This window comes from Lepidochelys kempii, chromosome 3 (assembly GCF_965140265.1).
Source record: "Lepidochelys kempii isolate rLepKem1 chromosome 3, rLepKem1.hap2, whole genome shotgun sequence".
NCBI lineage: Eukaryota > Metazoa > Chordata > Testudines > Cheloniidae > Lepidochelys > Lepidochelys kempii.
The window spans coordinates 119,943,439-119,961,227 of record NC_133258.1 but is presented as its reverse complement, the minus strand read 5'-3'; the positions used below and the strand labels follow the sequence as shown (position 1 = coordinate 119,961,227).

The window sequence follows — 17,789 nt, the reverse complement described above, 5'->3', positions numbered from 1 at the left end:
CCGAATGGAAGAAAAAATTATAGAATTTTCTTTTCTTCTTCAATTTTACCCATTATCAAAGGGGGGGAAAACCCCCAAACAGTCTTCAGAGAACAAGCAAGCAAATTTTTCAAAATCTTAGCAAGTAAGTGGCACTGCAGTTGGTTAAATCTGAAAGTTCATAACAAATACAAGGCACCTCCAAGAGGTACTCCTCTCTGTGCTAAGCAATCACTAAGATTTTCCCCAAGATTTCCAGTAGAGTTCATGTTTTGTTAGCCCTTTAGTTAGAGGGCACCTACTACACAACTGTTTCTTGCTGGTTGCCTACAGTCAGGTCTCAGTGTAGTTCTAGTGTTAAAGTTCCTGAGGACATGTAACACGGCTGCTGCTGCCTGAGCAGTCCCTCATTGCCAGAGTCCCCTTTGCAGCAAGCCCCCTCTGTTCTCTCTTGTCAGGACCACTTACACTTACTCAATTCTTATAAACAATCACATATTTTAAAGGGGCCAAGCTGATTGTAAGAGAACCCTACAAAAATGGCATAATATATATATACACACAAATACCATTGTAAAGCAGCAACAGGGGAAGGAGGATGGACATCCATTTCTGTTCAATTCCCCAGTCCCTCATGGAAAACTTCCGGAGGGAATGTGCAAACAGACACTGCAAAAAAACCAAAAATGTTATTGGCAACTGCCAGTTACTATATTACATACATCAGGCTTCATCTATCTTGTCCTTCCGAGCCTCAGCAGAGCTAACAGAGACTGTAATGCACTAACAATGTCACTCAAAAGGAAGTGTGCTCTGTTGAGCAGATTTTATCACTGGGAGTCAGGTCTCCAAGGTTCTATTTCTCATTCTGATATGTTGTGTGACCTTGAGCAAGTCACTTAACCTCTGGGACAACCGGAAATGGAAACCAGCTGCTACTGCACAAATCAGCATAATTTGTGTGATGCTGCCAACTTACTGTTTGATATTACTATATATACACACACACTATAACAACATACCGATATCTGCCTAAACTAGCCAACAAAATTCACTGACAGGTCAGGTCATATACCACATTCATTGTTAAAAGTTGTGTGTACACGCGCACATGCATGTGTATTTTATATATATATATATACACACACACACTCATATACATTATTCTAGAAAGTGTGTAGCAGCACCCACTACATTCAAAATTACATTAGGACTTTTATTCTAACCCAGTGTTTTCATTCATTAAGTCAGAAATTTTTCACTCCAGTTTTTCAGAAATATTTCATTACTTGGTCTCAGCCTCAAAGTGAATTTTTTCTTGAAAGTATGAGCAAAATTCTTTCAACCATTTTGAGTTGTACAAAGTATATGATTTTCCCTATTTGCAATGCTTCCCCCACCCAATCCAAAAAACACTCAAACACGGCTGAACTTGAAAATTTAGGTTGAACTAAACCCTTCCATTGTTTGCACAAACTTTAAAGCACAAACTGAATTATAAGTACTTTTAAAAATGGTTTTGCACATGCACAGTAGGAAGCTTTGCCAATGTTGAGAGCTATGATACCAAACACAGGACTGTGTAGCAGTTGAATTGGCCACCTGCACACCTATCCCCAGCCCTCCAAAAAAGGTAAGTAAGAGACTGTACTCACAGTGACCATGAAAGTAAGAACTACAAAGACAAATCGGAACCAGATTTCCACTTGTGAAAAAGATGGGTTATAGGTTTTCCACTACAAGATAATAAAAGATAAATTGGTATGTTAAGAGGAAGCTGATAGAATTTGCATGACATAAAAAATTACTAGTACTTGCAGACACAATATTGCATAAAAGTCTCTACAGATGAACACACTGGCTTTCTCAGGTTTAATGGCCAAGCCATTTCAAATTCCACTGCACCACCTTAGAAAGATTAAGGCTAATTCATGTCTTGCCACCTCCTCCAACCTCGATATTGTTATGAAAATTTCAATAAATTAAAACAGAGCTAAAGCAGCCTACTGTTCCTCATGCTTAATACGAAGTTACAGGATAAAGAAGAAGCACGGTACATTCTCAAAGTGCCATCATACATGCCAAACCACAAAACTAAGGCAAAAAAGAGGATGAAACCAACATAGGTTAACTTCCCTTTGTTTAAGACTTTACAGTAAATTCATCGATTGACTCAGTCCACTGCAAGCTTCTTTATTTTTTGAAGACCATGCATGTTCGTAGCTGACTAAACTTGCTAAATTAAGAGATTAATGATCGCTAATTAGCTCATTTATTTCTCCATCTGGTTTTTGCCTCAGGAAAAAGGAAAGCAAGTTCTAAAAATGTGCAACTAACTTAATTTCCTCCCCCATAACACATTTTATGGATAAAATGAAAAGGAGTACTTGTGGCACCTTAGAGACTGACAGATTTATTTGAGCATAAGCTTTCGTGAGCTACAGCATCCGATGAAGCGAACTGTAGCTCATGAAAGCTTATGCGCTACAGTTCACTTCATCGGATGCTGTAGCTCACGAAAGCTTATGCTCAAATAAATCTGTCAGTCTCTAAGGTGCCACAAGTACTCCATTTCTTTTTGCGGATACAGACTAACACGGCTGCTATTCTGAAACCTGTCATTATGGATAAAATGTAGCTTATATAAACTTTTACAAAGGATAAGGGTTTAAGTTATTCTGTGGTCCACATATTAGACTTTAAAGGAGACTTGGAAAATGGTTATAAAAATGTACAAGCCCAGGCACAAAAATCTACTCGCCAACACTCTCTGGCCCCTTGCGTGACTTTGGGCAAGTCACTTCACCTCTCTGTCACTGGTTTCCCTCTTTGTCAGTCTTGTCTATTTAGACTGCAAGCTCTTTAGATCAGGTATCATTTATTTTGCACTACATGTACAGAGCCCCACTATGTTACACACTGTGCAATCTCAGCTGGGGATACTAGGCACTAAATGTAATATAAACAATACAAGAGCATAGGGAAGACAAATAAAATGTGAATTTATTTGCCCTGGGAAAGCAGAGTTTTGCAAGGCTGCCTTAAAGGTCATGTGCAAAGCAAGATGATAAACTCTATCGCTTCACTAATGTGCTGAATACTCTCCACTTACCCAGCAAAGAGGTGCATTCAGTGTATAAAGAACTAAAAACTAACGCTTTCCCTTTTCATTTTAGGTCCCTGCATGCTAGCAGCTGTGACACACACACACACACACAATGCTATACGCTGGAATACCACAGCGCAGCGACCACTGCTAGAACATACACCCAGACCACAGCAGCACAGGCAGGGTCAACCTCTAAGTTGCTTTTTGTATATTGGCTTTGGAGTCACTCAGCACAAACTGGTGAAGTCCTGTAAACATTTTGTTTTGCAAGTCACCTTTATACGCTATGGTTTACACTCAGCATATTTCTTCAGGGAAGAATGATACTAGGCACTAAATGTAATATAAACAATACAATGAAATGAAAATCTGCCAAGAATGACCTTGAGCGGATCACTGCGGACTATGTGGCTCTAGGAAGAAGGATAAAGGAGTTGGAGGCGCAAGTGGTGTTCTCATCCATCCTCCCCGTGGAAGGAAAAGGCCTAGGTAGGGACGGTCGAATCGTGGAAGTCAACGAATGGCTACGCAGGTGGTGTCGGAGAGAAGGCTTTGGATTCTTTGACCATGGGATGGTGTTCCATGAAGAAGGAGTGCTGGGCAGAGATGGGCTCCATCTTACAAAGAGAGGGAAGAGCATCTTTGCCAGCAGGCTGGCTAATCTAGTGAGGAGGGCTTTAAACTAGGTTCACCGGGGGAAGGAGACCAAAGCCCTGAGGTAAGTGGGAAAGCGGGATACCGGGAGGAAGCACAGGCAGGAATGTCTGTGAGGGGAGGGCTCCTGCCTCATACTGGGAATGAGGGGCGATCAACAGGTTATCTCAAGTGCTTATATACAAATGCACAAAGCCTTGGAAACAAGCAGGGAGAACTGGAGGTCCTGGTGATGTCAAGGAACTATGACGTGATCGGAATAACAGAGACTTGGTGGGATAACTCACATGACTGGAGTACTGTCATGGATGGTTATAAACTGTTCAGGAAGGACAGGCAGGGCAGAAAAGGTGGGGGAGTAGCACTGTATGTAAGGGAGCAGTATGACTGCTCAGAGCTCCGGTACGAAACTGCAGAAAAACCTGAGTGTCTCTGGATTAAGTTTAGAAGTGTGTACAACAAGAGTGATGTAGTGGTGGGAGTCTGCTATAGACCACCGGACCAGGGGGATGAGGTAGATGAGGCTTTCTTCCGGCAGCTCACGGAAGCTACTAGATCGCATGCCCTGATTCTCATGGGTGACTTTAATTTTCCTGATATCTGCTGGGAGAGCAATACAGCGGTGCATAGACAATCCAGGAAGTTTTTGGAAAGCGTAGGGGACAATTTCCTGGTGCAAGTGCTAGAGGAGCCAACTAGGGGGGGGGGCGCTTTTCTTGACCTGAGCCAACTGGGGGGGGGGGGGCGCTTTTCTTGACCTGCTGCTCACAAACCGGGTAGAATTAGTGGGGGAAGCAAAAGTGGATGGGAATCTGGGAGGCAGTGACCATGAGTTGGTTGAGTTCAGGATCCTGACGCAGGGAAGAAAGGTAAGCAGCAGGATACGGACCCTGGACTTCAGGAAAGCAGACTTCGACTCCCTCAGGGAACGGATGGCCAGGATCCCCTGGGGGACTAATTTGAAGGGGAAAGGAGTCCAGGAGAGCTGGCTGTATTTCAAGGAATCCCTGTTGAGGTTACAGGGACAAACCATCCCAATGAGTCGAAAGAATAGTAAATATGGCAGGCGACCAGCTTGGCTTAATGGTGAAATCCTAGCGGAACTTAAACATAAAAAAGAAGCTTACAAGAAGTGGAAGGTTGGACATATGACCAGGGAAGAGTATAAAAATATTGCTCGGGCATGTAGGAATGATATCAGGAGGGCCAAATCGCACCTGGAGCTGCAGCTAGCCAGAGATGTTAAGAGTAACAAGAAGGGTTTCTTCAGGTATGTTGGCAACAAGAAGAAAGCCAAGGAAAGTGTGGGCCCCTTACTGAATGAGGGAGGCAACCTAGTGACAGAGGATGTGGAAAAAGCTAATGTACTCAATGCTTTTTTTGCCTCTGTTTTCACTAACAAGGCAGCTCCCAGACTGCTGCGCTGGGCATCACAAAATGGGGAAGAGATGCCCAGCCCTCTGTGGAGATAGAGGTGGTTAGGGACTATTTAGAAAAGCTGGACGTGCACAAGTCCATGGGGCCGGACGAGTTGCATCCGAGAGTGCTGAAGGAATTGGCGGCTGTGATTGCAGAGCCATTGGCCATTATCTTTGAAAACTCATAGCGAACCGGGGAAGTCCCGGATGACTGGAAAAAGGCTAATGTAGTGCCAATCTTTAAAAAAAGGGAAGAAGGAGGATCCTGGGAACTACAGGCCAGTCAGCCTCACCTCAGTCCCTGGAAAAATCATGGAGCAGGTCCTCAAAGAATCAATCCTGAAGCACTTGCATGAGAGGAAAGTGATCAGGAACAGCCAGCATGGATTCACCAAGGGAAGGTCATGCCTGACTAATCTAATCGCCTTTTATGATGAGATTACTGGTTCTGTGGATGAAGGGAAAGCAGTGGATGTATTGTTTTTTGACTTTAGCAAAGCTTTTGACACGGTCTCCCACAGTATTCTTGTCAGCAAGTTAAGGAAGTATGGGCTGGATGAATGCACTATAAGGTGGGTAGAAAGCTGGCTAGATTGTCGGGCTCAACGGGTAGTGATCAATGGCTCCATGTCTAGTTGGCAGCCGGTATCAAGTGGAGTGCCCCAAGGGTCGGTCCTGGGGCCGGTTTTGTTCAATATCTTCATAAATGATCTGGAGGATGGTGTGGATTGCACTCTCAGCAAATTTGCGGATGATACTAAACTGGGAAGAGTGGTAGATATGCTGGAGGGGAGGGATAGGATACAGAAGGACCTAGACAAATTGGAGGATTGGGCCAAAAGAAATCTGATGAGGTTCAATAAGGATAAGTGCAGGGTCCTGCACTTAGGACGGAAGAACCCAATGCACAGCTACAGACTAGGGACCGAATGGCTAGGCAGCAGTTCTGTGGAAAAGGACCTAGGGGTGACAGTGGACGAGAAGCTGGATATGAGTCAGCAGTGTGCCCTTGTTGCCAAGAAGGCCAATGGCATTTTGGGATGTATAAGTAGGGGCATAGCGAGCAGATCGAGGGACATGATCGTTCCCCTCTATTCGACATTGGTGAGGCCTCATCTGGAGTACTGTGTCCAGTTTTGGGCCCCACACTACAAGAAGGATGTGGATAAATTGGAGAGAGTCCAGCAAAGGGCAACAAAAATGATTAGGGGACTGGAACACATGAGTTATGAGGAGAGGCTGAGGGAGCTGGGATTGTTTAGCCTGCAGAAGAGAAGAATGAGGGGGGATTTGATAGCTGCTTTCAACTACCTGAAAGGGGGTTCCAAAGAGGATGGCTCTAGACTGTTCTCAATGGTAGAAGAGGACAGGACAAGGAGTAATGGTCTCAAGTTGCAGTGGGGGAGGTTTAGATTGGATATTAGGAAAAACTTTTTCACTAGGAGGGTGGTGAAACACTGGAATGCGTTACCTAGGGAGGTGGTAGAATCTCCTTCCTTCGAGGTTTTTAAGGTCAGGCTTGATAAAGCCCTGGCTGGGATGATTTAACTGGGAATTGGTTCTGCTTCGAGCAGGGGGTTGGACTAGATGACCTTCTGGGGTCCCTTCCAACCCTGATATTCTATGATTCTATGAATGTCTCTGCTTGTCTTGAGTACATTTTTCCCTTTCTGCCCAACACTGTGTGTGCAAAAACACCCAAACAAAAACAAAAAAAACAACCCAATCAAGAGAGTTTCCTATAATGATAATTTTCTAACCCCATATGCTTTTGGAAAGTCTGGAGAAATCCTGCTAACCTCAATACACCTACCATAACAGTTGTAAAAGGCCAGTATATATTTGGGGATGTAAGATTTGAATTCACATATTAACCTATCTAAATGAGACATTTCTTGTGCGCTCAGATTCTAACACTGCACTCAGTTGAACATGGGAATGACAGAAATGCTATTTTTGGATTGCCTATTTGTATGATCATAGCCAGGAGGCTTTTCCATTTTACAGTTATTTCTTAGCAGTGCTTGAGTTCAGAGCTGTAAGAACAAGACAAGGGTTTCACATATGCATTCAAGTTCTTTTCAATGGTGTGCTTTGTAAGAAAATATAGAATGGCTTTCTGAACAGGCTTTCCTTATCCACACTAATCCGAACTGTACTAGCTGTAATCATGTTTGAACAGCTGTTGCTAGCTGGGTCTTAGTATGGCTTTCTGAGTGCTGATAAAGATTTCTTTTCTGGAGAACAGCACTACAGACTACTGCTCTAGGTAAGCACAAGTTCATAACAGTTCTGACAGAAGAGTCCTTCTCCAGAGTAATCAGAGAAATAGTGCTAGAACCTCGACAATGGCAAATAAAGTATGTTTACAATCTCAGTGAGGATAGGGCCTTAGCCTCCACACTTTTTCTGTGCAAGTGTTTCACCTTCAAAAGAGAAATGACGTACATTTTACTATGGTTAAAGTCGCCTTCTGCAACAACAATTAAAACTGAAGATTTTTTTTTTTTTGCTAGCATGATACTGTTCACTTACTGTGAAATTCACATTCTTGATGGGGTACATCAGCTTATTCAGATCCTCAAAACCAACAATGACTTCGTACTGAGTGTAAGTCAGGTAGCCAAGGTGAACCACAATGATTTCGGCACATTTCTATGAAAACACACAGTAGAGTCAGAATACCTCATAAGAGCTTTATGCTGTAATTTATATTTAAGGGCTTACACCTCAATAGGATTCAATTACAAAAAAACGACTAACATAGTAAAGTTATAATGGAAAAACAAATAAGGAGATCTGAGAGAGATTCCAAAGAAACTTATTTAAGGCACTCAGACAAAGTAAAAGCTCAGTGGGTGTCAACTGCCCATCAGCCAAAATACAGCTTTATTTCTCAGTAGAAACGGATCCAAGTGTAAGGTCTCCTGATACCACTGATTTTTTTTTTAAAAGATGACCTGCAAAAGACAAAAAGGGGTCTTTTTTTTCTTTGATGTATGAATAAAACTTGAAAGCTTTCTTTAAGAAGTGGCTGTTTTTTTAAAATGTCTTATAAATTTCTGATCTTTGATGTCTTCTGTTGTGTTTTCTTTCACTTTGAGATAGTTACAGATTAAAAGCACTAAAAGACTGTCTGGCTCTGAGGTGGTATGAGGTTCTGCCGAGGACACCAAAGCAAAGGATTGGAGAGCTTTATACAGACATTTTAAAAAATGTTAATGTGGGTCCCTTCTTAACCCACATTAATATACAGTACAAGGAAATCACATCCTCCAGAGCCAACTAAAAATGTACAGAACCACCAACAGTGTTTTTTGGGGGGGTAGAGGGGTCCTCAAACAAGTGACAGTTTTAGATTTGTCTGTGTGCTATTCTTTCTTTCAGTGTCAGAGAGCTAAGGAGAACATCAGAAAAATTCTAACCTTTCCAAAGAAGGTAAGCACTCAGTGAAGGATATTTATATGCCTTTGTACCTATGAAACCAAAAACTGTAAACATATGAGCAATTAAATGCTCCAACAACTCAGCAGCAGCAGAAGTGCTCTAGGCTGTCTTTGCTCAATCCACTGTTTCCCCAGATTATCCAGCAGATTAGTTCGCCATGCTGTGGTAATTTTCAAGTAATTGCCCAATTTATCATCTATACCTAGGGCCCTACCAAATTCACGGTTCATTTTGGTCAATTTCATGGTCAGAGGAATTTAAAAACCATAAATTTCATTATTTTGCCTATTTGAATCTGAATTTTCAGAGTGTTGTAATTGTAGGAGTCCTGACCCAAAAAGGAGTTGTGCGGGAGTCGCAAGGTTATCGCAAGGTTATTGTGTGTGTGTGTGGGGGGGGGTTGCGGTACTGCTACCCTTACCTCTCCGCTGCTGCTGGCGGTGGCGCTGCCTTCAGAACTGGGCAGCTGGAGACTGGCGGCTGCTGGCCAAAAGCCCAGCTCTGAAGACAGAGCTACCGCCAGCAGCAGCACAGTAGTAAGGATGGCATGACATGGTATTGCCACCCTTACTTCTACACTGCTCCTGGCACGGTGCTTCCTTCAGAGCTGGGCAGCCAGAGATGGGTGGCTGTTGGCCAGGTGCCTAGCTCTGAAGGCAGCATAGAAGTAAGGGTGGCAATACTGCAACCTCTCTAAAATAACCTGGTAAGCCCCCTGCAACTCCTTTCTGGGTCAGGACCCCCAGTTTGAGAAATGCTGGTCTCCCCCATGAAATCTGTATAGTATAAGAACGGCCATACTGGGTCAGACCAAAGGTCCATCTAGCCCAGTATCCTGCCTTCTGACAGTGGCTAATGCCGGGTGGCCCCAGAGGGAATGAACAGAACAGGTAATCAAGTGATTCATCCCGTCGCCCATTCCCAGCTTCTGGCAAACACAGGCTAGTGACAACATCCCTGTCCATCCTGGCTAATAGCCATTGATGGACCTATCCTCCATGAACTTATTTAGTTCTTTTTCAAACCCTGTTATAGTCTTGGCCTTCACGACATCCTCTGGCAAGGAGTTCCACAGGCTGACTGTGTGTTGTGTGAAAAAATACTTCCTTTTGTTTGTTTTTAACCTGCTGCCTATTAATTTCATTTGGTGATCTCTAGTTCTTGTGTTATGAGAAGGAGCAAATAACACTTCCTTGTTCACTTTCTCCACACCAATCATGATTTTATACACCGCTATCGTATCCTCCTTTAGTCATTTCTTTTCCAAGCTGAAAAGTCACAGTCTTATTAATCTCTCCTCATATGGCAGCCGTTCCATACCTATAATAATTTTTGTTGCCCTTTTCTGAACCTTTTCCAATTCCAAGATATCTTTTTTGAGATAGGGCGACCACATCTGTATGCAGTATTCAAGATGTGGGCATACCATGGATTTATATAGAGGCAATATAATACTTTGTGTCTTACTATTTATCCCTTTCTTAATGATTCCCAACATTCTGTTCGCTTTTTTGACTGCCGCTGCACACCTAGTGGATATTTTCAGAGAACTATCCACAATGACTCCAAGATCTCTTTGAGTGGTAACAGCTAATTTAGACCCCATCATTTTATAGGTATAGTTGGGATTGCTTTCGAAGGTGCATTACTTTGCATTTTCAACATTGAATTTCATCTGCCATTTTGTTGCCCAGTCACCCAGTTTTGAGAGATTCTTTTGTAGCTCTTTGCAGTCTGCCTGGGATTTAACTATCTTGAGCAATTTTGTATCATCTGAAAATTTTGCCACCTCACTGTTTACCCCTTTTTCCAGATCATTTATGAATATATTGAATAGAACTGGGCCCGCAGTACAGACCCCTGGGGGACACCACTATTTACCTCTCTCCATTCTGAAAACTGACCATTTATTCCTCCCCTTTGTTTCCTATCTTTTAACGAGTTATCAATCCAAGCAGGACCTTCCCTCTTATCTCATGACAGCTTACTTTGCTGAAGAGCCTTTGATGAGTGACCTTGTCAAAGGCTTTCTGAAAATCTAAGTACACTGTATCCACTGGATCCCCCTTATCCACATGCTTGTCGACCCCCTCAAAGAATTCTAGTAGATTGGTGAGGCATGATTTCCCTTTACAAAAACCATGTTGACTCTTCCCCAACAAATTATGTTCATCTATGTGTCTGACAATTTTGTTCTTTACTATGATTTCAACCAGTTTGCCTGGTACTGAAGTCAGGTTTACTGGCCTGTAATTGCTGGGATCACTTCTGGAGCCCTTTTTAAAAATTGGTGTCACATTAGTTATCCTCCAGTCTTTTGGTACAGATGCTGATTTAAATGATAGGTTACAGACTACAGTTAGTAATTCTGCAATTTCACATTTGAGTTCCTTCAGAACTCTTGGGTGAATACCATCTGGTCCTGGTGACTTATTACTGTTTAGTTTACCAATTTCTTCCAAAACTTCCTCTAAGCACACCTCAATGACAGCTCCACAGATTTGTCACCTAAAAAATAGGTTAAGTGCACACAAAAGACCAGATTTCATGGTGGGATACCAGATTTCACAGTCCGTGATCCGTTTTTCATGACCGTGAATTTGGTAGGGCCCTATCTATACCTAGTAAGAAAGGGACATGGCTTATGTTCTTAAGTCTGCCCATTTTTAAGCAGTCTCCATTTCAACCAACAAGACTGCAGTACAAATACACCTTTGCACCCTGCTCAAGTTTCTAACTCCAACAGCTGTGACATTTCAGTGGCTATCTCCCAGAACAGTGCTGGGAACTGGAAGAATGCAGGGGAAGAGATACACTCTGGTACTTCAATTCCTTTCACAACTAGAAATGGAAGTCTAGGTAGAAAGAAACTAACTTCCAGACACTGGTCAGGTGAATGACATTTATCTTTTCCACTGGTTCTGACTAGTCATCCAGAGTTCAATGTTACTCAGGTAAGATCCAAAGTTAATCTAACTTTCAACATGTATATAGTATAGACACTCTACTGGTTTTTGGAAGAGACTACTCTTGAAAGAGTGAGGGTAATAAATCTTTGGAACAATTTTTACCAAGGGTTGTGGAAGATTCTCTATCACTGGCAATTTTTAAATCAAGATGGGATGTTCTTCTAAAAGATCTGCTCTAGTTTAAGCAGGAATTATTTCAGGGAAGTTCTAGTGCCTGTGTTCTGCAGGTCAGACTAGATGATCACAGTTGTCCCTTCTAGCCACAGAATCTATGGAAAGATGCCAGACTGTCCTCCAGTCTCTGTTGCTGTCAAAGTGAGTCAACAGAATCAAGAGAAACAGAAGATGCACAATACTGTTGTGATAATGCATGACACTTTCACAAGCACTTAAATGACTAGGAGCCTAAGACCCAATGAATGTAAATAGGATTTGGGTTCCTAAGTCATTTAGGCACTTTTGAACATTTTACCTAATCTTTTTATTATTTTCTTTTTTACATCTTTTAGAGGGGAACACAAGCCAGAAAACTAGAAGCAGCATCTAGACTGACTTAAGACATTCAAACCGTTCAGAATGCCCATGTGTAAGTGAGACAAAGTGACTAAGCAGAGACAGAACATCTCTTAACATACTCAAGTTACAAATATTTGAAATATTTCACTAAGACTGTCATAAATATAAAGGGAAGGTTAACCACCTTTCTGTATATAGTGCTATAAAATCCCTCCGGCCAGAGGCAAAACCCTTTCACCTGTAAAGAGTTAAGAAGCTAAGGTAACCTCGCTGGCACCTGACCCAAAGTGACCAATGAGGGGACAAGGTACTTTCAAATCTGGAGGGAGGGGGGACAAATGGTTTTGTCTGTCTCTGTGATACCTTTGCCGGAAACAGATCAAGGATGCAAGTTCTCCAACTTCTGTAAAGTTAGTAAGTAATCTAGCTAGAAAATGCGTTAGGTTTTCTTTGTTTAATGGAGTTGCAGGGGGTGGGGTGGGGTGTCACAAGGTTATTTTAGGAGGGAGGCGCGATATTGCCACCATTACTTCTGCGCTGCCTTCAGATCCGGTGGCCGGAGAGCAGCAACTGATGGCCGGGAACCCAGCTCTGAAGGCAGCGCCCCAACAGCACCAGGGCAGAAGTAAGGAAGGCTTGGTATGGTACTGCCACCCTTACTTCTGCGCTGCTGCCTTTAGAGCTGGGCGGCTGGAGAGTGGCGTCTGCTGACTGAGGACCCAGCTCTGCAGGCAGCGGCACAGAAGTAAGGTTGGCAATACCATACCAAGCCTTCCTTACTTCTGTGCTGCTGCTGGCAATGGCCTTCAGAGCTGGGCTCCCAGCCAGCAGCCGCCGCTCTCCTGCTGTCCAGCTCTGAAGGCAGCACCACCACCAGCAGCAGCGCAGAAGTAAGGGTAGCAGTACCACAACCCACTCTACAATAACCTTGAGACCTCCCCCCCAGCCAACTCCTTTTTGGGTCAGGACCCCTACAATTACAACACCATGAAATTTCAGGTTTAAATAGCTGAAATCATGAAATTTACGATTTTTAAAATCCTATGACCATGAAATTGACCAAAATGGATGGTGAATTTGGTAGGGCCCTAATAATGATATATGGTCCTCACTATGTAATTAAGATCTTTCTTCTAAAGAAAGTCTCACTCATGAGGTGCTATAGTTTAACTTAGAGCCATCAAACTAACTCAAATCTTAGATGCTGGAGAAAAGGGATGCTAGAACTTAAAAACCTTAAATGAATACACTTAAATAATGTTTTGTCTCAGACTCAAGGCAGTGACTATATTACAGCATTCTGATTCTTCCATTTAGGATCTGTTCACATTAATACTAAAACAGTGCTAGCAGCAACTGCGTTTAAGCTAGTTGTAACTAGCTGAGTTTTACCATTTTCCCAGTGTGGAGGGGATTTTTTTTTTCCTGTAATTCAGTTCCATTCATGCGATTGACAACCTGAAAAGTAGTCTATACTCTGGTTTGGTTACTATGGATCTCAAAAGAAGTCATGCCACACAGCTGGACGAAGCCATTTTACAACCTTGCTAGCAAAATCCAAGAAACACAGTATTACTAGCACAACTTCAAGCATAATGTAGACAAACTCTTACTGCAGGTTTTCCCCTGTGGCCTCCTTATCAGATACTCTCCCCACATCTACCACGCACGAGTAGTTTCAGAAGAATAAACTTTACAATCAGTGTTGTTTCAAAAAAAAATACTTACTTGTGCACAGTTCAGTATTCTCGTCCGATTATAAACTTGGTTATTAATAAATGATGAGCTTCCATTTTCTTCTACACCACGTATTTTAACTGTCATAGTAACATTTGTTTTGAAGCTGGACTCTGTAATTAAAGAGAAAAATATTAGGCTGTTGTCCAAAACAAATGCAGAAATGAAATCTCAAATAGAGTTACTACATGTACCAATACTCCCAGCTCACTGAAACTGATCCAGTTATGCTTTGTTACAGTAGAGAGGAAAAATCCTGCATTTCTGACTTGGGCAAGAATTCCCATTAAAGTCAGTGTGGTATTCAGTGCACTTAGCAATACCTGATAATGTGATTTGAGAATCTGAGTGTTAATCTAGGGTCAATATCTTGTAACATCAACTAGTCTAATCCCAAAAGAGGAAGCTAGAGAGAGAGAGAGAGAGACAGACAGACACATTACTGCTTTAGCAAAAAGTATAAAAAACAAACAACTTTGAAATGTCCCTGCAGCCATTCCCTTACTTTCTTAGCTAATAAGTCAAGTTCTGCATATTTATTGTGATGGGTGGGTTTTTTCCATGCATTTTGGATCCAGGTAAAACTACATGAGAATATACATGACAGCTAAGTGAAATACAGGTCAACTACTGTAACCGTAATTGACTTGTTATACCTACTGTAATAAAATTCCAGGATAACATCAGTTTTCTGAAATAATAAATTGGACAAGGTGCTTACCGTTAGGCTGATCCAGCTGAATCACACATGTCAGCCACAGCTGCTGATTGTAAGTAGACAACGGTTTTGAATTTAATTTAAATGGCCTCATCTGGAAGAAAACAAGAAGGATTTGAGATAATTCACGTTCATCCTACTGCACTAGCCATTTGGACATGCAACGAATAAATACTTCTGTTACCATTCTACACTTCTGACAGAAAAGCATGTTTTTCTTTTAATCCATTAAATGATCAGTTCTTGGTACAGTGCTGGTGGTGTGAACACCACCCTCGAATACATTTCATTTTATCAGCACACAGAGTTTGTGTAGCTTTTGAATTAAGAAGAGACAAAAGTATTTAAAGAAAATAAAAGCAGCAGCAAACAGTTAAACAAAGAAATACAGAGCCAGAAGAGTACCCAGAAGTCACCTACTACAGGACAGGCCCAACAAAGAAAATAACAGAATGCCATCACCTTCAGCCCCCAACTAAAACCTCTCCAACGCATCATCAAGGATCTACAAACTATCCTGAAGGACGACCCATCACTCTCACAGATCTTGGGAGACAGGCCAGTCCTTGCTTACAGACCTGAAGCAAATACTCACCAGCAACCACACAACAGAACCACTAACTCAGGAACCTATCCTTGCAACAAAGCCCGTTGCCAACTGTGTCCACATATTTATTCAGGGGACACCATCATAGGGCCTAATCACATCAGCCACACTATCAGAGGCTCGTTCACCTGCACATCTACCAATGTGATATATGCCATCATGTGCCAGCAATGCCCCTCTGCCATGTACATTGGTCAAACTGGACAGTCTCTACGTAAAAGAATCAATGGACACAAATCAGATGTTAAGAATTATAACATTCAAAAACCAGTCAGAGAACACTTCAATCTCTTTGGTCACTCGATTACAGACCTAAAAGTTGCAATTCTTCAACAAAAAAACTTCAAAAACAGACTCTAGCGAGAGACTGCTGAATTGGAATTAATTTGCAAACTGGATACCATTAACTTAGGCTTGAATAAAGACTGGGAGTGGATGGGTCATTACACAACGTAAAACGATTTCCCCATGTTTATTCCCCCCCACACACACCATTCCTCAGATGTTCTTGTCAACTGCTGGAAATGGCCCACCTTGATTATCACTACAAAAGGTCCCCGTCCCACACTGTCCTGCTTAATAGCTCACCTTAAGTGATCACTCTGGTTACAGTGTGTATGGTAACACCCATTGTTTCATGTTCTCTATGTATATAAATCTCCCCACTGTATTTTCCACTGAATGCATCCAATGAAGTGAGCTGTAGCTCACGAAAGCTTATGCTCAAATAAATTTGCTAGTCTCTAAGGTGCCACAAGTACTCCTTTTCTTTTTGCGAATACAGACTAACACGGCTGCTACTCTGAAACCTGTGTAAGAATGGTTTCTGTTCTCTAAAACAAATATACATAGGTGGCAAGTTAAATATAGAGAGCACAGGTAAAACATTTAGGGCTCAACAAATTGAACACACAACTTTATTATTTCAAAGCAATTTAAGTACTGTCCCAAATACCCCATCAGATTACTGCCCAAGATAAAACTGGAGTGGGTATAGAAAAAAAACAACAGCTAAGATGCAGGAAAAGTGCAGAGCCTTGAAAGGGAGGATGTGAAGGCTGCTTTTAGGAAACCAGATCTCTGGTGTTTACTTCATATCTTTCACTTACCAGTGAACAATTGCCAAGAAAAAACATTCCTTCCCGTTGACAGAATGGAAAATGGATGTGGGGGTGTTAGTCCTCGTTGAGGACATTTTAAATTCTCTGCTTTCAATTTCCCCTCCACCCCACTCCCTTACGGATGCACACTGTGGTTGTCTTTCTTGGCTAAAGAGCAATGCATGGGTTCTCAAGGGAATCCCACACTTTGGTTGGCCTCTGCCCTATTACAGGTCTCCCTAAATTACCAGCCTGGAGAAGAACTAACTGAGACTAGAAACTGATTCTGGCTACTCATGAGTAAGGCTACGTTTTAGTCACGGGTATTTTAGTAAAAGTCACGGACAGATCACAGGCCGTAAACAAAAATTCACGGCCCATGACCTGTCCATGACTTTTACTATATATCCCTGACTAAAACTTAGGGGGGGGGGGGGGGAGAAGGAGCAGCTCAGGGGGACACGCGGCCCGGGGTTGGCGTGACGGGTGCTGGGCCAGGGGGCGCAGTGGGTGGGATGGCGGATTTCATAGCTGATGCTTGGGGGGTGGGGGGGCACAGTGATTGCTGGGGGGGGGAGATACCATAGGTGTGGGGGGAGGGGGGTTGGCGGGGAAGGTTCCCTACCCAGCTCCTGAGCTCCACTTGCTGCCTCCGCTCCATCCCAAGCTCCAGTTCTGCAGCTCCCATTGGCCGGGAACCGCGGCCAAAGGGAGCTGCAGGGGCAGTGCTAGCCAGCAGAGGCAGCACATGAAGCTAGGAGCTGAGGGAGGGGAACCCCCCCCACTCCAGGTAAGCATTGCCCTGCACCCCAATCCCCAGGCCTGAGCGCCCCCACACACAAAGTCCTGCTGCTGGGGGGGGGTTGTGGGGGGAGAGCAGAGACTGCTCCAGCAGCAGCCAGTGTGCCTGGCCCAGGGGCCACCCAAGCTGCTCAGACGGCCCCCGGGTCAAGCACACCAGCCACTACAGAAGTCACGGAGATCATCGAGTATTACTCATGAGGCAGCATAAAGCACTAATCTGAGAAAATTTAGCCAGTAAATTCTGAATTCCCGTGCAAGTTGGAAAGCACAACACACAGATATACCAAAATATAATTTTTCATTTAAAATCTGACTTCTTAAGCATGTGTGTAAACTAATAAAATGCTTTTTAACAAATAAAGTCACCTGCCATGTAACAATATAATGTAGTTCTTACCTTTAAGTTATTCAATTTAGCTGTTACTGCAGTGGATTCAATTACACTAGGACCTAAATGACAGTCAAAAGGAGAGAAGACAGTACTGAAGTAAATCCATAAATACTGACATCATAGTATGATACTTCAAACTTGAATAATTATCTTTAATCTCAGGATTCAAAGCAGTTTGCAAATATCAGTTACGCAATACTCCAGTGAAGCAGGCAAATATTACACCATGTTATAGATGTGTAAACTGAGGGGCAAGTCCCTTGATAGCCATACAAGGCCACTCAACAATTAGGTAGCAGAACAGGGACTAGAAGTCAGGAGTGCCAAGTCCCAGATCCCT

At 42.8% G+C, this 17,789-nt stretch overlaps 1 protein-coding gene across 5 annotated transcripts in view; it reads right to left on the bottom strand.

The window, feature by feature from the left end:
• The window catches only part of TMEM181 (transmembrane protein 181), a 59,714-nt gene that overhangs the window by 16,877 nt on the left and 25,048 nt on the right, over window positions 1-17,789 (bottom strand). For all 5 annotated transcript variants that reach the window (XM_073337800.1, XM_073337801.1, XM_073337804.1 and 2 more), the window contains 6 exons: window positions 17,456-17,508; window positions 14,551-14,641; window positions 13,821-13,942; window positions 7,696-7,815; window positions 1,635-1,715; window positions 549-648 (listed from right to left, as the gene is read on the bottom strand). In XM_073337800.1, coding sequence (XP_073193901.1) covers window positions 549-648; window positions 1,635-1,715; window positions 7,696-7,815; window positions 13,821-13,942; window positions 14,551-14,641; window positions 17,456-17,508 — 567 coding nt within the window. The remainder of the gene's footprint in view (window positions 1-548; window positions 649-1,634; window positions 1,716-7,695; window positions 7,816-13,820; window positions 13,943-14,550; window positions 14,642-17,455; window positions 17,509-17,789) is intronic.